The sequence below is a fragment of the Hipposideros armiger genome, unplaced genomic scaffold, assembly GCF_001890085.2.
Source record: "Hipposideros armiger isolate ML-2016 unplaced genomic scaffold, ASM189008v1 scaffold_35, whole genome shotgun sequence".
NCBI lineage: Eukaryota > Metazoa > Chordata > Mammalia > Chiroptera > Hipposideridae > Hipposideros > Hipposideros armiger.
In genome coordinates this window covers 5,311,146-5,335,128 of record NW_017731385.1, presented here as the reverse complement: position 1 = coordinate 5,335,128, position 23,983 = coordinate 5,311,146, and the positions used below count along the sequence as shown (strand labels likewise).

The window sequence follows — 23,983 nt, the reverse complement described above, 5'->3', positions numbered from 1 at the left end:
GTTGCTATGGCAGCAGGATAGCATCACAAGGTTTTTGCCCCTCCCTGCACCCCCCCACCCTCTTCATGCCAACTTAAAAAAGCCCTTTCTCCAAAATAACTAATTCATTTCCTGATGGGAGCTGGGTGGGGGCTGAAGGGCTGGGCATGGTGGTATGTTATCATTGATATCATGCCTGGAATGCCAGTTACGTCAGCACTTAATTCTGTGGCCTGGCACTGCTCACATGAGCAGAACATGGCTACACAGGGTGTTGACGACCCTTGTCAGACCAACCTTCCAACAGAAGGAGTCTTGTGTTTTCGTTGTAGCTTTCCTCCCTGGGAGGAAAAGAGGGTGAGCTGTGGTGCAGACAGGGCACCCAGATGTGCAGCACGTAGCTAAACAGGCGTCCTGGCCCTTTCGGATTGGAGTTTGGAATGCCAAATGTGGGTCACAGGGGGACAACACCCATTACTGCTCCTTGTGGTTCCAGAAACCATTAGCAATACTCATGATGCTTCCCCAGGGGGCACCAACTCAGGCAAAAAAAAAAGCAAAACAAAAACATAAAAACAGAGCGTCCCATCTTTACACCCAGCTCCCCTTCCCTTCCTTGGAGCCTGTTTCCTCACTCATCGTCTCTCCTATTGCAAACCAGCTTCCAGGAGAGGAAGGATATCAGTCATTTACATCTTAGTGAAAAACAGTGCTAGAGCCATTTTTCTCAGGGATATTTGCAATTCCAGCCTTATCTGAGTGTGAATGAAGGCTTTGTTCTCCACCAAAGGAACTTCTGGCACCCCTGGGCAGGTGGGGGAGGCTATTTTTCAAGGCACAGGTGCTTCAGGGTACTGGGGAAGTCGCACCTTTTGACAGCTGACCCTGTCAGCAGATAAATGAATGCCCAATGTGGCCCTTTTTCCCCTCTTCTGGACAGGGCAGCCAAGAAAAGCATATATTTTAATATTGTATCATGAGGCTCTAGCAAGACATGAATTGCCCCCTAACCTGCTGGGCAGGGTTGCTTTCCCAGGGAGAGGGTAGTGGAGGCAGAAAAAGTACCCAGACCAGGGGGTATTTTTAAGGGTCAGCTGCCACTGTCCTGCTCTGATTTGTCAAAGGCCTGAGACAAAGAGAAAGAAATAGCTCAAGTCTTTGGAGAGCCTGAGAGCTATAGGAAATACTGATGAACGCCTCCGAGTGGGGCACACCTGCCCCCTCCTTTCATCCCTCCCCCTGTACAGGGCCTCTGGAGAAAGTGACCTTGTCCTCATGGACCCTGCTCCTCAGGGACAGGGAAGGTAAACTTAACCACAAAGGGTGGCAACAGGCAGACCCCTGGCGACCACCTAAGACACAACCTCCAACACAGCTTTTTATCAGCAATAACGCTGGTGTTTGATCGTCTGCCTATTTAGGGCAGGGTGGCCTACAGTGGAAAAGTACCTCGTGTGTGTGTGTGTGTGTGTGTGTGTGTGTGTGTGTGTGTTGGTTCTGGATTCAGGAAAGGACTCATGACCCCCTAAGCCTCAGCAGACCCCAGCAGGGAGAGACTTACAATCGGCATCAGCACACACAATACAGGGGTTCTTCCCCCCCAGCTCCAGGGTCACCCTCTTCAGGTTGCTTCTGGAGGCAGCTTCTTTAACCAGCTTTCCAACCTTCAGGATAGAAAAACAGACCAGATTAAACCTTGGACGTGGCTGGATGTGGCCCAAACTTTCTGAAGAAACCCGGGAGGCAGCGAGCTCTGAGCGGCCAGGGCCCCCGCCTCTCTGCCCAGGAGCTGTGAGCCTGCACGCTGTTGCCACACTCCCAGGAGACATTCACATGGCTGGAACCATGGGTTCGAGTGGCTCCACTTACAGGGGTGGAGTGGAGCCTTTGGGAGGCCCAGCGGTTCACCCCCAGCCACACAGCTGGCTAGCCGTGCAGCTGGCGACTCCCTGTCCTGGTGGCTGCCTCTCCCAGCAGCAGGCTGGTCCAGGGAATCTGAGAAAGGGCTCCAAGGGACAAAGGGGCAGCTCGTCCAACCCTCGCCAGTAGGGGAGACCATTCTGTTGGGCTCCTTGGTGTAATCAGAGGGAGCCTCCGAGGGTTAGGGAAACAGGGAGGAGGACTTTGCCCGTCACGGTGAGAAGTCAATTCTGTGGAAACACTACACGTGTACCTGAAGGGTCCCTCCTATCATCTCACGTGCCGCTAGAGTGTAGGCTTGGCCCAGCACGCCGTGGTGACTTGTCCTGGGTGACAAGCAAAGCCAGGCACCGTGAACTCAAAGCTGGGAAGGCTTTCAGGGAACAGCTAGCACACGGAGGTCCAGGTCAGGCAGTTAGCAAGAGGAAAGGCTGCGCTCCTCCTAGGCAGAGGCTGTTTCCCCCCAAACGAAGGTGAGAGTGCATTTTAAAAATCAGCCAGCTTGTGGACGATGGTCTGGAATAGGTCCACAGTGACAATGACTGTCCCCAGGTAGACAACAGAAGCCAAACCAGCCTGCCCCAGGCTGGCCATTCCTTTGCGGGGTTGAGGGGTGCTCTTGTAGCTGGATGCCTGCAGCAGGGGGGCCCAGGGTGGGAAAGCCACAGGGGCCACTTTCTTGTCCATGACGATGGCTGCCAAGTGGGGGCACCGCCTGGCTGCACCCCTGAGCAGCCCTAAGGTGACCTAGACCCAGTCCGGGCCTCTCTGTAGAGAAGCCAGGCGGGGGCAGGGCAGGGCTGATTTTGCTGTTAGATGAGGAGATTGGGAAGGCTGTGGGCAGCTGGCAGGCAGGAACCACACCTGGCACCTCTTCGCCCATTGTCTCCCCGGGTGTGGAGCTGCTGCTACTCCATTCCGTATGCTGAGCACGGCTGGCTGCCTGAATGCCATGCAGGGCCCCAATTCGGCTCTGACTACACTTTGGTAACAGCGCTCACCCTGGCCAGCAAAGGAGAGCGATGGCAGGAGGGTGGCTTGAGCTCCTGGCTGGAGTCAGCTAGGACATGGGGACACTTATTGCACAGGAAGTGTTCATTTGTTTCTGTTTCAAGTATGGAGGAAGTAGCTTCTCATTAAAAACGATTCCACATACAGATGCGTGTAAATGAAAGGGTGGACGTTATCATCTCCTGTCATCCCCGAACCAGCCCCAGAGGTGGCTACGGTAAGGATTTCTTGGGAATCCTTTCAGACAATTCCTATTTCTCTCCACACGCACTTTTACTAATAGGATTACATCGAATAGACTTTCCTACAGTTTTGTGTGTGTGTGTGTGTGTGTGTGTGTGTGTGTTACAACAATAGATCATGGACAACTTTCCTTATTGTAATGGCTGTAAAACATCGTGTAGAACAGACATAACATACTGGAAAATACATCCATGAATGCTATGAGAGTACAGTAAAACCTTGGATTGTGAGTAACGCAGTTTGCGAGTGTTCCACAAGACGAGCAAACATTTGTAATACATTTTAACATGGTAAGCGAGCAATGTCTTGCAATACGAGTAGTTTGTTTCCGGAATGAATTATGGTCACAAACCAAGGTGTTCCTGTATTTCTCTAAGTAGTTGCTTTGAAATGAAATTTCTGCATCAAAAGCTTTCCACCTTCTAGTCTGTGGTGGGTACCACCACTTTGCTCTTTCCCAGTGCCTATTTCCTCTTAGCCTTGTTTACACCCCACTTCAGCTTTTACCAGCCTGACAGACAAAAGATGAAGAGTGTGATTTTCATTTGAATTTGCACTTCTCTGATTACCAGTGAACTAGGTCGAGCTCACTGGGCATTCAGTATGTCTCTTCTCGGAGCTGTCCACTTTGTCCCCATTCAGCTTTGTCCTTTTATGTTTTCATTGATTTTTAGGAGCGCTTTACATATTACAGATGTTAACCCTTGGGAGCTACATAAATGATGACTGTCTTTCTCCCAGCTTAGGTCGTTTACCTCTTAACCTTGATTACTATGTTGTCACATGGATGTTTTACATTTTCATTTTATCTTATCTACGAAGTGTTTCTCTTAATGCTTCTGAGTTCTAGGAGCTGTTTATTTCATTTGGAAACTGGACCGGTGGCTTCTTAAAAGCTGATTGTTACATACTAGAATATAGTCAAATTTAGAAGGGAAATAAATCATAGGTTAGCCCCTCAAAGGAAGAGTTCACAGGTCTCAGATCATGCAGGGACAGTCACGTTTGCCAACAGCCAGAGAGGAACTTTACCTCTATGGACCCCGTAAAGGCTATCTTGTTGATCTGAGGGTGAGAAGAAACTGCTGTTCCAGCTGTGGGCCCAAATCCTGGCACGATGTTCACCACGCCTGGAGGGAACCCGACCTGGGAGGAAAAGAAGGTGGCATTCAGAGGAAGAGGAGGGGCCAGTGTCTGCCATGGACCCGCCCTTGGGCCGAGAGAGACATGGCTAAGTGATGACCCCAAGCAGAGTGGCAAGTCTGGGCCTGGGTCACCCACCCACCCAGCAAGACCCAAACCCAGTCAGCCCAGGGCCCAGGGTACAAGCTGGGCGAGGCACACACCCCTTTTTTCAGGCAGCAGTTTCCATCCCCAAAAGGCCTCTAAGCAAAAAGGGTGGTGGCACCATTCAGTGTGTGCACGTGTGTGTGTGTGTGTGTGTGTGTGTGTGTGTGTGTGTTGGGGCAAAGGGACACCTTGGTGACAACCCCCAAGGCTCAGAGCCACCTACAAAATATCATTTCTGAGCTTCCATTTTTGTATCTCAGATCTGCCCCATGAATGCTCCAAATGGCAACAAGATGTCACTCACTCCTTCAAAGTTCTTGCTTGTTGAACCTGGGCCTCACCCAGAGCTGCCACTTTTTTCACATTCATGCCTCGTGTTTTGCACACCCAAGGCTTCTCAACATCACAAATGGCCGAGGTGGGGGACACTATTCCCCACAGGCCCAGTGCCTTACCTGAAACCCATCATTTTTCAAAAGACAAGGTTTTAGGACATGGTGCTTGAGACGTCACTTTTTCTAGACACTGTTTTGTCACTGTTGTGATTTGAGAATCTCCAAGGCTCATTAAGATGACTTAATCATGTCCGACATCACTGGGCCCAGGAAAGTGGGAAACCAGTCAATTCCTGGCTGCTCCAACCTTCCATCTAAGCAACGAAGGTCATGAGTCCTGATTCTATTAGCCGGGCGGAGAAGAGAAATGAATGGATCTTTTCTCCTGTCCCTTTTTTCTTCATGTTTCTTCTTTCACATCTTTGTGACTGTCAAGCTGGGAACAGAATAACTGAGATGTGTTGCCCAATGTGTCCAGAAGGAGGCATTCCTTTGGGCCGATTGTGTCCCTGAGTGGTGGCTGCCCAGGGGAGGGGACAATTGCCTGCCCGAGAGCAGAGCATTGGTGAGTCTGGCTGAGTGACAGCCACTTCAGCGGGAGCTGCCAAGATCACCCCTCCAAGAGAAACACGGACCATTCCATACAGCACAAATGCAAGACCTGAAGAACCTCCAACTATTGAGTCCCTCCCACGTGACCCTCCTGCAAACTCTCTAGCGAAAACATTTGATCCTAAAGTGTAGGGTTGAGCCCATAATGACAGTTAAGTCTTCTCATGAGGATCAGTGGGAGGAACGGAGTTTCTTCTAGCTCAGCGACCACAGGCAGGAAGAAGGACGGGCAGCTGCCAAGTGCAACACAGGAGCCATTCCTTTGCCACTCAGCTGAGAGCAGGCGGCGTTGTCACACACAGCACAGCTCGGAGGAGCAGCTTGATCTTGTGACGGTCAGTGGCCTGGTTTCTAGGAGTGGGAATGTTATCAAGAACCTATACTAGCTTCTTTTTGGATGACTTACCTCTTTGATCAGAGAGCCAAGATACAGGGCGGTGAGGGGTGTCTGCTCGGCCGGCTTCACCACCACGGTATTCCCACAGCACAGAGCGGGCGCCAGCTTCCACACCAACAACAGCAGAGGGAAATTCCACTGCAACAGAGCATAGGAACTTGTGTGTGTGTGGGGGTGGCTGGATCCACTCTGCTACCTTCTCCCAGATGCCCGACGATGCCTCTATAGAAGACACTTGCTTTGCATGGTCTAGATTTGGGGTATAAGGGGTCACATACGAGTGTGCAATGATCGGAACAGCATTGCTGCCCAGCACTTCCAAAGTGCATCCTGGGAGATGCTAATAGCTACTCCTTGCAAAGAGGATTCCACTGTCCATGCACTACCTTCTCCTCTTAGAGGTTTATAATGCCATTGGCATGTTAAAGGCTCTGAAAAGTCCTGCAGGAACAAGGCCTGACTCTCTGAAACTCCAATGTCATACAAGCTTTTTCTCTTCTCGCAGCATATATATTAACTCCCTAATGAACTGGTGCTTTGTGAAATTCATTTTGAGGAATGCTTTTCTTGTCATCTTTCAATTACAGAGGCAAAGATACTGGGGTCACCCTGACAACAAGCCTAACAATAATGCCTGCTGGGTGATCGCTGTGTACCAGGCACTGTTCTAAGCTCTTCATAAAATTTAACTCATTGGATCCCTACAGCAAGTATGAGATGCTTATATTATCACTCCCATTTACAGAGGGGAATGGGGCAAAGAAGAGTGAGGTCACCTTGGCCCAAGGTCACAAGCCGGCAGCTGAAGGCCAGGCATGTGTCCTCTTTGCTACACTGTTTCTCAAAGTATCATCTTTGATAAGAGGAGATGAAACCAACCATCTCTAACAGCGCAGTTTGCTTGATTCTAGCTGTCCTCAACCCCCACCCCCAAAAGAGTTCCTTTGGTTCTGTATCCCCCAAGGATGCAGACAGAAGAGCCCATCTGCAAACCACTCCCTGTGGGGCTGATCAGAGGTGGCCACCTAGTGGTAAGGCCACTCGGCCACTCAAATTTCTCCCTCCACCTCCACCCCCAGCTCCGTCTGATACTCCTGCCACTGGACAACCAACATATGCAACTCAGATTCCAAAGGGCTCAGCTAAATGACAGCAGGAATTGTTCCCCCACTAGTGATGAGGTTCCCTCTTCTTGCTGAATTCCTGCTCCTTAGCTCAGAAATACCTTCACCTCTCCCATCCTAAAATAGGTAACTTCCTGAGGCCTCCCCTCCTGGCACTTCCTTTCCCGCTCTCTCACTGAAACTTCTTGAAAGAGCTGTAGCCATGTGCCCAGCTCCCTTTATGAAAGCCCCTGCAATTTGGCTCCGTCTGTACCTGAAACTCCCCGACGCTGCTGTCGGCGAGCAAATCCAACAGCTGCATCTGTCTTTATTTTAATTTCTAAGTAGGATATGACCCCACTGACCACAGTATCTTTCTGGAAATGTATTCATCCCCTGGGATGACACTGCCCCTGGCTGCTCAGGCTTCTGAGTGGGGTCCCTGCTGGTCTGGGGGATTTGGCCCCAGGCCTTCTGCTTTTCTCACTCTACCCCCCTCTTTGGGTGACCCCTCAGCTTGATGGGCAGGAGCACCTCTGGGCTGGCCATCGACTCTGCATACCTCCATCCCTGCCTCAGTTGTGAGCCCCAGACCCAACTATGCAGACGTCTAATGGGACCCTCTGCTTGGCTGTCCCCTCAACGTCCCCTGCCAGGATTGTCATCACCTTCCATTTCACTCCACCCCCAACCTACTTCTCCCCCAGTCTTCCCATCTCAACAGTCAGCACCACCAGCCACCCAATGCTAGCCGGGACTCACCCCCAACGTCTGGTTAACCACGAAACCACAACTCTACCACCTAAGATGCTTTCCAGTCCACACCTCTGCTGGGCCCTTCAGTGACTCCTGTCGTATTGTTTCTTCTGCAGGGGATTCCTCCTTCTGACTGATCAACAAGTTCCTCGGGGGCTAAAGCCAGGCCCTTCCTTTCATGTCTCCCATACCTGGTGCTCCAGTGCCATGCCCGGCACATAGCGGGCTCGCAAATCTGTTTGCACACGGCCGCCTGTCCCCCAGCTCCCTGGCCAGCTGTCGCAATGGCCTGGGACTTCCTCCAACAGACAAGCAGTATCCCCTGGCACCTGCCAGGCACCTGCCACTGCCCAGTGACTAGAGTCCCGAGCCCTCAGCAGCCCAAGTGGCACCTGACACATGCACTCCTCCTCTTCCTCATGTCTCCTGCTCCTAAGCTCTGGCCGCACCAGCTGTCCTGCTATTGCCTACAAGTCGCCCAGGCACTCCCACACCCTCACTCAGGCCATTCCTTCTGCTTGGAAACCCTCTCTCCTGAACATTCTTTCTTATCCTTCAAGGCTCGGTTACGAGACCGCCACCCTAGGGGTGCTGGCCCTTCCTGGCCCCTCTGTTTGGAATCCGTGGTGCCTTCTGTTGCTCTCCTGGAGTCTCCCAGGAATGGGGTCTAATCCATCTTGATAGCCCTCAGGTACCAAGCTCCGTGCCACAGAGCACATGCTTCATTAATGTTGGTGCAATCAAACGAGAACACACCTGTGATTGGTTCCAAAGGCCACAGGGGCGTGCAGTGAGGGTGGGGGAGGGGAGATCTACACAGATCTATCTAGAACAGCCGCGTACTTACGGGAGTGATGGCCCCACACACGCCTACGGGCTCATGCCTGGTAAAGCACACAACGTTGTCATCTGGAAGAGGGGTTACAAGGAGGAGAGAAGGGTTCTCACATTAATCTAGGTTAAAAACTTTAAACAGTAAAAAGACAAGAAAGAAACCCAGAGGCCCACAATGGTGTCAGCTCTAAGTCTTGTGTATTACACAAAGAAGCGATTTTAAACTCAATTTCAAATGTAAGATTCCTTAGAGGAAAGGCTGGCACAGCACCATTTCTTTTTGGGGGGAGAAGGCCAGGGGCACTCTGAAGAGGCCCCCTGGAGGAATGGGAAGACAGAGCCTGTAAAAGACCCCATCTGTGGCTGAGAGTCCAGCGCTGGCTCACCTGTGGGGATGGTCCTGCCCTGTATCTTGTCTGCCCACCCTGCAAAGTATCTCAGGGTTTTGATACAGCCCTCCAGGTCGATGAAGAAGGCTTGAAGGAATGGCTTCCCTGTGTCCATCGTTTCCAGGGTCTGCAATGAAAAAGATGTCAGTCTCAGATAGTTTCTTTTTCTTGTTACCTGTCAGGTTGTTAAGAACGGCGGGGTGGGCTGGGGGAGAGAGCGTGGTCCTATGACATGGCTCTCCGGGCCTCCCAGTCTTATGTGTCTCTTCAGAAAGTAAGACACTGCATTTAAAATTAGACTTGTCCTGGACAGTCAAGGATGCTTTGATTTCAAAACACTTAAAGCTGGGGTCAGCCAGAGCATAGGTGTCCGTCCCCACAAAGGACAGCAGGAGCAAGGCTGTTTGAAGCCTCACTGGAAAGGGCGACACTCGAGCATTTGGTCTTCTGCGTGGAGCACAGTTGCCTCAGCTGTGTGACCTGGCCACCTGGGTCTGTACATTCCTGGGAAATTCTCAAAAGATTAGCTGGAGAGCGGACTGGCTGGCTTCCTCTAACAAAAGAGAAAGGGAGAATATGGGTTCTTCCTTCTTGGCCCAGCTGACCAGCTGTGGAAAGAGTGACTGACAGAGCCCAGAGGGGTCGTGCCACCAGCACAAAGACGCAGCGCTCCCTAACTGGGCCTCGTAGCCGGATGCTTAGTGGGAGGGAGCGGACTGGCCCTCGGCGGTGAGGGAGGTGATTACCCAGGGCGAGCGTGCAGCTGCTCAATGGCGAGGATTCTATTCTATTTCCAGCCCGGGTTTCAGAGGACCCCTTTGTCCCTCAGACAAGCAGCCCCAGTTGAGCCCAGTGCTGAAACCGCCCGTCATCTGTGTCTGCAGGAAGTGGCCACCCTGACACATAGCCCAGGGCAGGATACTCGTTTTAGTTGATGCAGTGAGAGGATGGTTTGCAAAGAAAGAGAGGCCCCCGGCGTGCGCACCCATACGCCTCATCTCTGAGCTTGACAGCTGTGTTTCCGCTGCAAGGTGCAGACATGGAGGCTCACAGAGCCCGTGACTCCTCCAAGGTCATCCAGCGGGTCAGTGGCATGACCGGCGCTGAACTTGGGGCATCTGATGTCCAGCTAGGACAGTGACCATTCTTTAGGCCACTGCCCTGGACATTTGCATCCGGAAAGACTGTAGGACGGCCATGCGAGATGCTTGGCTACTCTGTTGGACTCGAGAATCCTTGAACCAGGAGGTAGTCACTTCCCTAGCACGGGCAACTCCCTGAATCTCTCCCTGCCACGGTTTCCTCATCTGTAAAATGAGAATAATAGTAGTAATAGTGGCTGCTTCACCGGGCCACTGGGAGGGCTAGAGGAGTTAATACCCATAAAGCACTAACAACAGTTCTTGCCCACTGTTGAAATGATGGCAGTAATAACCAATATGATTATGACCATTGTCCCTTTAGGGACCAGACTGATGCCCGGCAATCCTCCCTTGGGGACACTGAGAACACAGGACTGTGAGTTGCTGAAGACAATAGGGCTGGTCTGGGGGTGGGACGTCTTACCCCCTGCAGATGCTGCTCAGGGATCAAGCCAGGCCAAGTGACATCCAGCACACTATACCTTTGGCTCTTATGGATTTATGGTGCAAGGTGGAACTTTTATTTTCCCGGGGGAAACCATGCCAAATCATGCCAAAATGGTTCCAGGGTTGGGTTACTGCAGACAGCATCTGCGTATCTGTTGGAGGAGCCAGTGGTTTATTCTTGGCCCTTTTCTGGGTTGGGAAAGGCAGAGAAAGATGAGGACTGTGGCATGCCATTGAGGGGACCCGCGAGGCGTCTCTGGCTGGGTAACCTCGGACAGGTCACCTAACCTCTCTGGGCCTCAGGGTCCTCCTCATCTCTGAAATGGGATAATAAGTATCACAGGTGAGGTGCCTACAACAAGCCTGGTATCTGGTGGGCTGTCACCAAGCACTGACTACTTCTCATTATTAAATTGAATTTGCTGGGATGGTTGTAGGAAATCTGTCCAAGGAAAACTGGGTCAGGAGAGGTTTAGACAGGAAATTCTTAAAAAGAAATAAAACAAAAGATTTGCAGGTGAGTTGCTAGGACCGACGTTGAGAAATTAAGTCGTAGCTACTGGTGGAGACTTTTAAACCATTGCTGTTGCTGGACCATGAGCAAACCACTGCTCCTAAGTTTATTTCCTTTGACATTTTACGAGACAAGTAGGCCTTCTGGAAAATTAACATCAGAATGTCCAGACGCTAAAGAATGAAGGAAAAGTGATGGGGGAATACTGCTCCCAGATTCCCAGGGTGCCAAGGCTTAAAATGAGGGAGCCCGGAAATGGGGCTCAGCTTAAAAAAGAGAATAAACAGGGAGGGCCCCTATTTAGGGGCTCCCAAAATGAGGATGGGGAGAGCCGAGAATCTGGGCCCCCACTGCCTCAGTAAGGGACAGAAAGCGGGGTTGCGAGACCCTCCACATCTCATTCCAAACACTGAACCCAGAAGTAAATACCCAGCTCTGTGAAAACCAGAGTCGGCAAGAGAACATGACAGAAAGAAGCACTTTGCTGCCTGAAAATGCCGGAAAGCCATGTCAGTGTGATTTCCTATGATGTGGTCAAGTTTCAAAAACCATATTTGCCAGTCACTGTCTTGTCCCTTTCATGATGTGGCAAAGAGCTGGGTCTTACTTCCTGTGGGCAGCGAGGCAGCAGAGGCGCCTTGCTCTGTCTGCTGTCACAATCCCGTCCTGCCAGACAATGGGGCGGGTGGAGGGTGAAGGTGGTGGTGCAGCCCCTGCTCCCTAAGATGATGCTGACACTTGGGGACAGGGTAGGGAGGGGTGCGCAGGGCACATCCTCTCTAGCCTGCTATGAGTCCACACGCATTGCAGACCGATGAGCTCATGCTGGGTGAGAACAGACATGTTTTTGAAAAAGCCAGTTTGGCAGCTTGAGAGTTGAGGCTGGCTTTCATGCAGGAAGGAACCAGAGGCTCCTTGGAGGAAAACCCAGGGAGGGAGCTCCCCTCACGCAGACTTGGGGCAAACATGCTGGACTTGCCAAGTGCAGGGGATGGAAGGGCAGACGCACCCTTGGGGCAATGCACCCAAGAGCAGAACCTGAGATGGGGACTTCCTCTACCTTCTGTCCCCAAGACACACAGCCAGTGACAAGAGCAGTTCCAGTGTCCTAGCTGACCGTCCTCCATGCGCATGTCACTCTATTGCTTGTTCCTGATATCAGATCAGGAAGAAAGAATCATTTTTCCAAACCAGTAGTCAAAAAGGAGATTTCCTCCCCTACCAATGGGCCTCAAGGTTTGAAGCAAGTTTTACACAGGAGTCTGAGCTGTACAGGGTTTCATATGCAGGTTGCAAAGGACCTCAAGGCACAAGGTGGCCCCGAGATGTCCTCTGATCATTCACCGCAAAACCAAAGGAAGGTCTGAGGACCCCGTTAAATGGGGCGCTTACAACTTAGACATGTCTTCACAGCAGCGTCACATGGGAGCAGCCCCACTACACGGGGACTGCACAGCAGAGAAACTAAGGTACCTAGAAATTACTGGCCAGGAGGGTATGCGGCTGGAGTTAGAACCTGGCTTTTCAGATAGCATTACTACGAGGACCACGATTACCAATAATACAGCGATCATCCATTTAGTGTTTACTGCGTGCCAATGACTCTGCCAAGGATTTTAAATGGATCGTTCTCACAACACTTAGTGACATTTTCCATGAAAAAAATATATGCTCAGAGAGGTTAAGCAACTTGTCCAAAGTCACACAGCTAGTAAGTGGTAGAGTGGAGCTGAGATTTGAACCCAGGTCTTTCATACTCTGAGGTTTAGTCTAAGCAGGTTTCCCCACCCTCACCATCACTCTACACATGCTTGCCATTACCCAGTTCAAGACTCATGCAGGGATGATATTTAGGTCCCATGGGAACAATTTTTTCTGTGTTAAATGGTGGCATTTATTTTGATAAGAATTCCAAAAACTAAAGCCAGCACATTAAACCTGTGATTTCATGGATGTTGTCACTCAGGGTGAGGTTAAATTTAAGTTGAAAAGGGAGTCCATGTAAAAATAAAAAGTTAAGCTCATCAATGCACAGGTAGGACCAAGATACGGCCCAGGCCGTCCAGCTGTCTGTGAATGTTTCCAGTCTGGGAACCACCGAAGAAGGTGAACTCCCTCCAGGCAACTTCTTGGTCAAGAAGCTGAACTGCAGGGAGTATAAGTCTGACTTCAAAACAAAGAGGGTCAAGTGTAGGGGCCTTGGCACCTGCCTACCTCAAAGCGCTCCCCCTCAAAGGACCAAAGAGACCCACCACCCCACCAAGCCAGCGCCCTGGATCTTTTCTTCCATGCCTGTGGGGAACAGAGTCCGCAGGGAGGCTGGCTTGTCCCACGCCTGCCCCTCATGTGTGTACTCACGGCCAAGATGGCGCGGTCCCTCTCCACGAGGTCAGCCAGCTGGTGCAGCAGCCGACCTCGGCTCAGAGCGTCCAGCCGGCGCCACGGTGAGCCCCTCAGGAAGGCGGCTCGTGCAGCCTCCACGGCCTTGTCCACGTCGGGCTGAGCGGCCAAAACAACAGAGAGAGCATGTCACCTTTTGATGAGACTGCAGTTTGGGACAGCTCCCCTGTCAGTTACAGAGAAGAGCAAAGACCTGCATCTGTCATGTCACAGAGGAAGGAGGGGATGGCAGGCAACGGCTGGGGGCTTTCAAGTGAAAGTTTTCTTCTTTCTTTACATCTTAAGTCTTTTGCAAGATTCCTATCATGGCCAAGTATTAACTTTCCTTCTGATTATAAAAATGTTTTAAAATAGTTTATAAAACCACAGACCGTAATGAAGTATTTTTCTTGGTGACTCAAGCAGGGAAAGATTTTCCACTTGCTAACTCAGTTTAGACATACACACTTCCACAGCTCCCCAGTGAGGTGGGGATGGACTGTGCTGGCACTTTATTCCAGCTGAGGACTGGGGTCCGACAGTGAGAATGGGGCATGAGTGCTTCTGTGCATCTGAGAACGGACCACATCGGAGAAGTCCAAAGACAGCGAGGACCAGGAATGCTTTTCTCCCTCAGCCTCACTTAATGCCCCAGGGCCGAACTGTCGCACCATTTTACAGACAAGGAACTGGATATCCTGTGCACGGATAGGAGAATTACAATCGAACTTTCTTCTTAAAAGGAAAGAAGTGAGAGCTGTTTAGGGTAATGTTGCTCAGTCTTATTTTTAGGAAAATGGGGTTCTCGGTTCTGGGTGCTGATGGCAATGGCTCATCCCCCAGGCTCCTGGGGGCCTGTCTTCTCTAGGGAGTTGCATCAGGCAGTGGACCCCCAATGCAGTCACAAGGAACGCTCTACCAAGAGTCTGAGTCTCCAAAGCATCTCAGGACTTTGAATTTTTTGTCTCAGGCTCTGGGGTCGAGGCAGGACCTCTCCAGCTACAGGGCTGGCTGTGTTGTGTCTCCAGGTGCTCAGAGCAGTCACTCAGACCGAAGAAGAAGCCAGGGTTTGGGACATGGGTCTCATCCTCCTTCCTGATACCTGGATGCTGCACCTAGGAGTCGCTCAGCATCATGGCCCCACCCCTACAGCCCTCACATCTTCATACGAGCTCCTCAGTGCGAGCATCTTTGTAAATAGGGCTTAGCATGAGGTTGGTCTGCACACTGGACAGTCTGTACAGGTGGAGCCAGTGTGCACTGCACACCTATCATAGAACTGTGGCTGGTGGGAGCAAATCTAGCCCATTTTACACGTGCCGTTTACCCAGTCCATGTTGAACATTATCCATCCACTTATTAAGAATGTCTGGTGGTTGAGAAGAGGTTTCCATTTCCCTTCTCTCCTTAGAAAAGCTTTACCTTCAACCTTTCCCCCAGTGGCACATACATGCAAAAGATGAAAGATGCTTCATGGTTTTGAAATGTATCAAGGACATATCCTGAAGTCCCTTAGCTTTATATACAGAGGATGCCAAAAAAATGTATACACATTTTAAGAAAGGAAGATACTATTAAAATTGTAATACTCAATATATGTCGATAACAAAAAATGAATACAAGTCACGTTTGACTTCTGCAACTACAAGAGGTGCTCAAAGTGGTTCCCATCAGTGTCCAGACACTTCTGATGACGGCGAACTACTGCTTGAGCAACATTGACCAAAGTGTTCACTTGTACATTTTTTTTGGCACCCCCAGTATATGTGCTGCCTTATATAGTGTAACATGTAACATAGCTTATATTATAATATCTACACATACAATATATGCTATATTATATAGTGATGTTATATAATAGCTTATATTATAATATATACCCTTCACTATCAAGGAGGGTTATACAGACTACAGCTTTACACAATCATTTCAGTTTGTGGTAGAAAAAAAATCTGGCGATTACATGACATTATTACCCCTGTATGACTTGGTTCTCAAGTCTTTTTCATTCAAGTTTTTTTTTTTTTTTAAGTGTCTCCTGCCTGAATGCTGCATTCGGTGAAACACACCACCAGCCGGAAATGCTTTCTGGGAAGATTCTTTATTGCCTCCAGGTTCAAATAATTGATAAAAACCTTTCCTTTAAGCCTCATGATGAGGATAGCTGAGGTCATCCTCATCGAGGGAGAAACATCCATCAAAGGAGAGTGACTTTCTGCAGCACATCGTCCCTAATTGATCCCATTCTGGGCCATGTGTCTGAGAAGCAGCCGGCGTAGGTCCCACCTGAGTGGGGGCCTCTTCTCTCTTACAGCTAAGCCAGCCGGCTCCCTTATCCTGTAGTTGCCTGTAACTGAATTGCTTGGGGTCGGGGTAAGGGGCACCTACCTTATCGCCTTCTTCCACTTCACATATTTTTTCTAGGGTTGAAGGGTTATATGTGGCAAACTTTTTCCCACTCTTGGATTCATGCCATTCATTGTTGATGAATATCTAACCAGGGAAGGAAGTTGTAACGCATTAGGCTTAAATCAAAATCATATCACTGCAACATGCTGAGGACCTTAGGTAATGTCTTGTCCTTCCCCACCGCTGACCCCACCGCCCCCCATTTTACAGGTGGGACTTGGAGGGGAGACAGAGTCACAGGCCCAACAGGGAATGCACTCAAAATTACAATCCAAGTCTCTTGACTTTTAATACATGTTCAGAGAATAATTTTTTTACTAAAGTTATTCAGATTTTTTTCTAAAATCTTTTTTTTAAAGCAAAAACATGGTTTCACAGAGGAATAGCTGAGTTAGATAGTTAAATAAAGGTGTAAGTTAAATCCTACACCCTCATCGAGTTTGGAAGACGATTAAATAGGTTTATATACATAAAGCACCCAGCAATCTGCCTGCCCCTTTCATGAACGCACATCAGCGCCCCTCCTCCATTCTCTTTAGAATGTCTATTCTCATGTTGGGCTTAATAAAAGCCAGTGTTGGAATATGAAGATAAATATCGGGGTTAGGAAGTGTTCTGGTCATATTAACATCCGTTTATACCCAGAAACAAAGAATTAACCCACACAAATCACATAGTTCAGAGCCTCCGTTATCTAGAACGCAGCCAAGAATAAGACCGTTAAAAATAAAAAAGATGTCCTGAGCCAACTACAAAGGATTCGATTTACAAAGTTTATGCACTGAAATGTGTGTACTATTTACTCTTAGTTTTACTCCAAGTTCTAACAGCCTTAAAATGCACCACATTAAAAGAGAGGGCTTTTGGGAAGGAACTAGGAACAGAGGTGACATAATACACAAAACACCTGACAACATGGAGGACCTAGCTACCCAGCGAGAGCACAGACAACCTGCTGTAGCAGCTTGGGACAGCCTGGTCACTAGAGTCCATCACGGCATCAGAAAGGCCCCAGTCGCTGACATGGATAAGGCCCTCTAGAAGCATGTCCATCAAATACAATGTGGTCAATAATTTCAATGTACAGGACTAGCTCATTAGATCCCATCACTCTATCTGTATGCATAGCTTTCGCTTCTCTTTGAGTCGTTTAAAGGAAGAATTGCATCACTCCAAGGGCGAATTTAAATTATTGGGACTTTTACCCAATTGGATTTTATTTAATTGGAGTGTCCTCAGTCCCCAGTGAGGACAGATGAGAGGGGAGGTATCGCATCCAGCGCGTGGCTTGGTTACATCCCCTGTCCTGGGTTCTCTTGTGAAAACCCCAAAGCTCCCTAGGAAGGAAACCCGCTGGTGGAGACGTATTTGCTGGAAAGCAGAGATGCTTGAGTCTGGTGGGAAGGAAGACAGAAGGCCAGCTCTGGCGAGGGAGGCAGGCAGAGGTTCCCCTCTACCCCACTGTGTGGAATCCAGAGCTGAGAGCGCCCCTCGCCCGTGGGATGTGCCCATCCGACTTCTGGAAGCTCAGCACCTTCAACGTGAGGCCAGGCCCCCAGGGAAGGCCACGGAAAAGGCCAGGCTACAATTACAGGCTTATTCTTCCAGCTGAAACCAAACCCAAGCGTTCACTTTTGCCATCCAGCAAGCAATCACTCGGTAACAGTGAGAAATTAATAAGTGGAGAAGAGTTAGGTTAGCGTGGGGAGGAAAATGCAGCCAGGAAGAGAGGCCCATTTGTCGGAAGATGAAATTTCGTGGGTTAGATAATAGAGACTGTCAGTGAAAACTGCTGATTCTAGGTCATTCCTGGTATCAATTCCAAGGGGGATGGAAAATGAGAAGGTGGTAGAAGAGAATATAAATAAGGGGGATGGAAACAGATTGCAACGATCAGATGTCTGTTACACTTCATCTCCAAGCATGTTCCCTACCCCCCAAAAAATTAGTTGGTCATTCTTGACATTGTTCCGAGGTCCTTTCTAACCAGCAACTTAAAAAAATGTAGACTGCTGGACTCTAACCATATTTTCCCATCACAATCTTTCTAACATAGCAAATATTTTTTTCTTTATACGACACTAGTAAGTAATCTTGTAAGCGGTTTCTTTCCACGGAAAGAAAACAAAAACACAAATAAGGAAGGGGTCAGTGAGTGTGGTCTACCAGTGATGTTGGCTGTATTGTTTTGAGCCCTAAATCAGAATTCTAACGGGTCTCGAAAACAATCGTTCCCCTTAATTTACGAATGGGTATGAAACAAACCTTATAAAGGTATAAACTTAAGTTGCATTGAGCTGTGGATGGAATTCAGATTTTACTGAAGGAATGGCATGGCCTGTTAGCTGGACTGAGCTGGAAAACCACAGTTGTTCTGAGGAGATGGGTGTCTTGGGCGGAAGGGAAGATGGAAGTCACACGAGTGACTAAATGCAGGCGCCATTTAAAGGAACTCCCACTGGACCTCAGCTCAACTCAAAAGGAGTAGGCGTTCAGAAAAGGAGGTTGGAGGGAATTTTATTCTTCGCAGAGGCGACCACAAAAAATGGTGTTTTTTAATGGACAAGAAAATCTTAACAAGAATCTCTGTTACCAGAAGAAATTTTATAAGGAAATGAAGGAGCCTTCTAAAGTGAAAGGGGGTGCTATCCTTTGAGATCGGTGGGGGGTTCCTGGGAAATGGTACCCTCAAGGCTGGGACTCGACCCACCATCTCTGGCTTGTCGTCTATTAGCAAGAAGCACCATGGAGCAGGTTTGAAAAGTAACAGACCATTACTGGTTTGCACACTCCAGCCCTCCCAACTGCCTGCCTCACTTGGGTTTCAATTTTTTCATCTGCCGTGTTGGTTGCCTGTCCAGCCAGAGGTTCCCTCAACATTGCTCCCCTGCTGCTCACCCTCAGTCACACCACAGGAGCTGCCTGGGCCCCCCAGCTGCTGGGGGTGGGGTGGTGGTGGAATCTTTGCGGTGGTGGGATCTTTGCAGAGGTGGGCCCAGAGCAAGGACAGAGCAGGCAGAGGCCTCACCTTCCACAGGGAAGGAGGGAGAGTACAGCGGCCTGGTGTCAGGCTGCTGCCACCATCATGGCCTGAGAGCCCCTAAGGACCCTGGTTCTCTGATCCCCTCCATCTCATTGTCATCCCTCAGCCTTAATCACACACCCAGTTCAGATCCACTGGGTCAAGGGGGCACCTAGCAAGATGAAAGACACCGGTGGCCTCGGTGAGTCTGCTGAGATCCTAGGGGCCATAAGGAGTTGCAGAGAAAGAGGTAAACTTGCTGTGTGTGGCTGCATCACTCTGATAGGACTCAAAGGTCAAGGGTAAAAGGACAATCATATATGTAATTTCTGGTTTCTATATCGTTTTTTAAAAACCCTATAAAACAAAAATAAAATAAAACGCTATCACCAACAACAAGCGAGCACCAGCAGTGTTCGGGTCTAAAAAAAAAAAAAAACATTAGGTACTAGTTTCACTGTTTCCATAATTTGCGTTGGAATTTTTGCTCTGAAGCTGATACCGCTAAGGAAAGCTACATTAAAAATAATCTCCAGCATTTATGGTGACGTGTCTCTGTTGATTACAGAGCCCTCTGAAAACAGTTAATTTAAATGTCATGTGATCAGAGGCCCAGCAGACATTAAGTGCCAAGAGACCCAAATCTGAAGGCCACACATAGTGGTCTGCAACTTTCTCCGCCTGATTAAAACTACTTGAGAGACATAATTGCTACGTTTGAAAGTAAAATTGATGGGGGAATTTTCTAAGTGCTGTGTCAGCTGGAGTTAGGGGCTATGGATTAGATGCAAAAAATAGAAGGACACAAAAGTTGGGGAACGTGAAGCCAGCAGTGATCTCCGTCGGCGCCCCTGAAGGGCCCCCGCCCCATCCCACCGCCTCCTAAGAGCCTCTGGACTCCTCTGGGCCGCGGCGCTCCCAGCCTGCTCAGCCCAGTTGAGGCCTCGCCATCTCCGTTTCTGCCTGAAGCAGGTGATCTCAGCGCTTTGCTGACACTCTGGCCTCCTGGTCCGCAGCCCCAAAAGACAGAGAGCCTCGCTGCTTGGCGGCGCGACGGGGCCCTGCCACCTGCGCGCGGCTGGCTTCCCAGGCCCAGATCTGAGCCCACCTGGGAACGCGTTCTTCGTCTGTCAACACCAGGGCCTCTGGGCTCCAGGGCAGTCCTACCGGTGATCCCCTTCCCACTTCCCTCCGCTCTGCTGGCCTGTCCAGTGGAAGCTAAGCACAAGAAGCAGCCCGACAGCTCTCCCTTTGCTCCCTCCCAATGGCATGTTTCGGGGTGAGCCTGAGCTCTCAGACCTCCACTTCGCGTTCTCGGGCGGGCACCCTCTGACCCTCCCGAAGCCAGACCGGTTCGGGTCCGGACACCCTGCAGCGGGGTGTGTAGGGAGCCCACCACGCCTGAGGCACCTCGGCTGCGCACTTCTGCTCGCCTCCAAAGAGGCCCGGCAGGAGCACGTCGGGGCCGCGCCAGGCTGCAGCTGGCAACCTGCGGACGCTGCGCAGGCTCCCTCGGCCAGATTTGAGGCTGAAAGCGCTGAGCTCCGCCGCCCGAGAGCCCGTCTGGGCGTGCGGATCGCGGAGTGCCCCTCGGGGTGCGCGGTGGATGTCCGCGGGGCGCGGTCTCCCGCATGGGAAGCCCTGCACCGAACGCGGCTTCGGGAGGACCCGGCCCAGGCAGAGAGCCCCGGGTCCCGAGAGCCTGGCGAACTCAGCCGAGAGTGCGCCGCCCTCAGCGCGCTGCGCCCTCGGAGCGAAGCGGCAGGGGTCCGCTTCTGCTGGCCCCTAGTCCCCGCCATCCCGGGCCCGGCAGCCCAGCGCGGAGCCAGGCTGCCGTCGGGTAGGATGGGCGCCACCTCACCTTGGTGAACTTGACCTCCAGGTTGCGGATGGGGCGAGGCAAGGCAGGCGGCTTCTTGTCTGGCTGTCCGTTCTCCACGGCCCCGTTGCTGGTGGCCATGGCTCCTCCGCGCTCCGTGGTCCGAGGCGCCCGAGTCTTCGGCGCCGGCTCTATCCTAGGCCGTGCACAGCCTCTTCGCGGGGTGACAGCTCCGAGCCGCTTTATGGAGCACCCCACGCCTCCCGCCCGAGGGGGCGTCTAATTGGCTGCAGGACGGGAGGAAGGGAGGGCCAGCGGGAGGGGAGGGTGCTGGCCCGCCTCACCCCACCCCGCCCGCCGCCCCTGCGGGAGCCCTGCCACAGTGCCGAGCTCTCCCCCACCCCGGAGGCTGCCCTTGGAGGAGCTCCCCGGAGCGCCGCCGGGCCCCGGAAGTCCCAAGGCGCGGGCACCGGGCCGGGCCAGGTCGCGGGGGCGTGGGGACCGCAGCGTCCGGCTGTCTCCCTGAAGTCGGGAGAGCACGCCCGCGGCACCTGCCGCCCCCTGCCCGCCGCGGCTCGGCGCACTCGCCCAACTTCGGTTGGCTCGCCGCGCTCCGGGAATGCGTACCCGCCGGTCTGGGCCCCTGCACGGCGTCCGGGATCCTGGCGTCCGGTGGGGCGGCCCCGCGTTTTTGCCCACGTGCCACGGCCTAGAGGCAGCGTGCTGTGTGCCCGCTCGCAGGACAGACGCCCGCCGCGCCCCACTCGGCCTGAGCTGGGACAGCCGGCAGGCGCACCCTGGACCCGGCTGGCCGGGAAGGGAAAGCTCTGGCCCTTCCTGGCTGGGCCTCTGACCTTCACAGGCGTACAACGGCTTCCAGCCTGGGGTCCCGGGATGCAATTAGTTTGATTTTTAAAATGCATGAATTATATCGCAACTTGAAAAAATGAGAAAGAAAAAAAGAGAGAGAGAGAAAGCACATGGGATCTTTGCAGCTTTATGTTTTAAGAGTGGAAGCTTTTGTCCAGTAGGTTGCCCATAAGTTCCCCGGGAAACCGAGGCACATCCTGCTGCTGTCGTTTTGCCCTTTGGGAAACGCTCCAACCACCCCAGGGACTTGCCCCAGGTCCATCTGAGACACACAAGGAAGCGGCTTCTTATGCATGTCAGCCTTCGGGTTTCTGGAACAATGATGTAGGACTTGAACTAGGGGACAAAGCGCAGTGTCAGTCCCTCAGTCCATTTCCTTCTGCGAGTCATCGCTAGTGATAGGCAATGGGGGTGCTCCTTACTGTCTGAGGCTCCTTCTGTTTGTTTGGGGGGGCTCAGTGTCCATCTCTGTCCCCTTTCTCCTTCCCCACTGAAGTGCTGCTGGGTGTCCTTCTAGATAGTGGAGAAGCTTTTAAGCTTTTGCAAATCCCTCACCAGACCACTTGCCCTTTGGGGATGAAAAGGGCCTATACTGTTAAGTGTTAGAATGCATAGGTGAGGCAGGGAGAGGGGATAATGGGACCCCTGAATGGGTGAGTATTGATGGACATCACTGCATCTGTCCTCAATATCAGGCTCCACGACAATTAGGGCTCCTGGAGCAATGCTGCCTCTTTCCTCAGCTGTTCCTGCCAATTCCTGGGCTTGCTGTCCTGCCTGGCTGGCTGGCCCCTAGTCCCCACTCAGGTCTCCTGGAAACGTGGATGGAGGTCTCATGTAAGGGCCCCTGGCTGGATGCTGAGCCCGTGTCTGGGTACCTGGGCCCAGGAGGATCTCCAGGGTCTGGCTGCAGCCCCTCCCTGCACTTTGGCCAGGGATCCAAGGTCGGAGGGTACGCAAGTTTCAGGGGGCTGCAACCAGAGAAGCTTTCTAAACTGAACCCCCATTCCAAGAGTTTCTCGGGGATCCGGGTTGGTTGAACTTAGGTTATTCGTACCAGAGCTTGAAAGAATCTGAAAATGTGTGGAAGAAACTTACTTAATGAAGTAAGTGCTAGATGGATGCGTGGAGGCCGTCAGGGCTGGGGCTTGGCACTCTACTCCCTCCGACAGAGAAAATGGAGACCGTTTGCTCGGAAGTGGTGGGCAGCCGCCACTTGCTCACCATGAAGCCAGGAATGTAGGTCGGCTCACCTCACACCCGAAGAAAGCCTTATGACCCGCAGCAGCTGGCCTTGGGAACCAATTGCAATGATGCTGACCGCCTCACCTGCACTGCCGCCTGGGGACAGACAACTCACACACGTGATCCTGGGAGCCCAGGATCAGAGCTGGCATGCAGCCGCAGCAGGCAGACCCCAGAGGGCAGGTCAGGAGGATGGGCATGGCTGAGACTTGTCCAGACCAGCAGGTTCCCTCTGCTCCCCGTCTTGCCACTCCGTGGGAGGGATGAAGGCAAGAGGCTCTTCTCCCCATTTTCCAGGCGGGTAAGCAGAGGTGTGTGGATACTTGCCCAGAGGTCACCGGCAATGGAGGAACCCAGGCCAGACTGTGTGGGGGTAGGTGGTCCAGGGCGTGGAGGAGGGGTGTCTCTTACGTTCCCCGCACTCTTCTTCCACCAAAGTGAGCACCTGTGTCTGCAGCCCCATGTCACTGGGAAGCACAGAGCACAGCAAAGGTACAGGGTCAAAATGGTTGCAGTGTCCCTTCAGGCTGGAATCAAACCCCGAGGTCCTGGCCTCAGAGGTGGTGACCACAGGTGCTACGGGAAATGGAAGAGCCATTTCCTGTTACAGGTGGCCACTGGGTGACTGGATGGCAAGGGGATTGCCTGAACATCCAAGGTGCCAGAGGAGGCCCAGCCCCTTCTGACCACATCCTTGACCTGGATTCCAGCTGCGTGCTCTTGGGTTCATCACCCTGAGGCTTTAGTTTCTTTTTCTAAAAAATAATCTGAGGCTTTAGTTTCCTTTTCTGAAAAATATCCTGCTTCCCACTTTACAGTGTTTGCAAAAAGCGCAAACAAGAAAATGATGTGAAGGAGTGCTTTATAAACTGTAAAGTGCTTTATTCATGCCAGTTCATTTTCCTGTTCTTCCTGGAGAATGATTTCTGCCAGCAGGCTTTTCTTCGGGGAAGTTGCAAGTTCCCCGGGCTTCTTTCTGGCTCGAGGAAGCTTCCCTGGTCAACAGTCACTGTGTTAATTTCATTGTAAAAATACTATTTTTAGTTTGTGTTCAGCTCTGTGGTGCTTGGCTTCTTGGCGTGTCAGATTATCTGAGTCCAAGGCATTCCACGTGGAGGGCTCGTTGGTTTGATGAACACTCAGTAAAAATGAGCATAAATGAAAGACGGAAACAAAACGGAAGTTCGATTTCCCCCTCCCCCGCTGAAAGCTCAACCTAATTCCATTTTTAAGTGCATAAACCTGGTGGGGAATGTTGCTGTCGGTC

At 51.4% G+C, this 23,983-nt stretch overlaps 1 protein-coding gene across 1 annotated transcript in view; it reads right to left on the bottom strand.

Annotated features, from left to right (window-relative positions):
* The window catches only part of ALDH1A3 (aldehyde dehydrogenase 1 family member A3), a 36,364-nt gene extending 15,154 nt beyond the window's left edge, over positions 1-21,210 (bottom strand). Inside the window, exons 1-8 of the mRNA XM_019637826.1 lie at positions 20,644-21,210; positions 15,740-15,844; positions 13,331-13,471; positions 8,867-8,996; positions 8,494-8,555; positions 5,797-5,925; positions 4,186-4,299; positions 1,541-1,643 (exon numbers count right to left, since the gene is read on the bottom strand). Coding sequence (XP_019493371.1) covers positions 1,541-1,643; positions 4,186-4,299; positions 5,797-5,925; positions 8,494-8,555; positions 8,867-8,996; positions 13,331-13,471; positions 15,740-15,844; positions 20,644-20,742 — 883 coding nt within the window. The 5' untranslated portion in view covers positions 20,743-21,210. The remainder of the gene's footprint in view (positions 1-1,540; positions 1,644-4,185; positions 4,300-5,796; positions 5,926-8,493; positions 8,556-8,866; positions 8,997-13,330; positions 13,472-15,739; positions 15,845-20,643) is intronic.
* Positions 21,211-23,983: the final 2,773 nt, after the last annotated feature.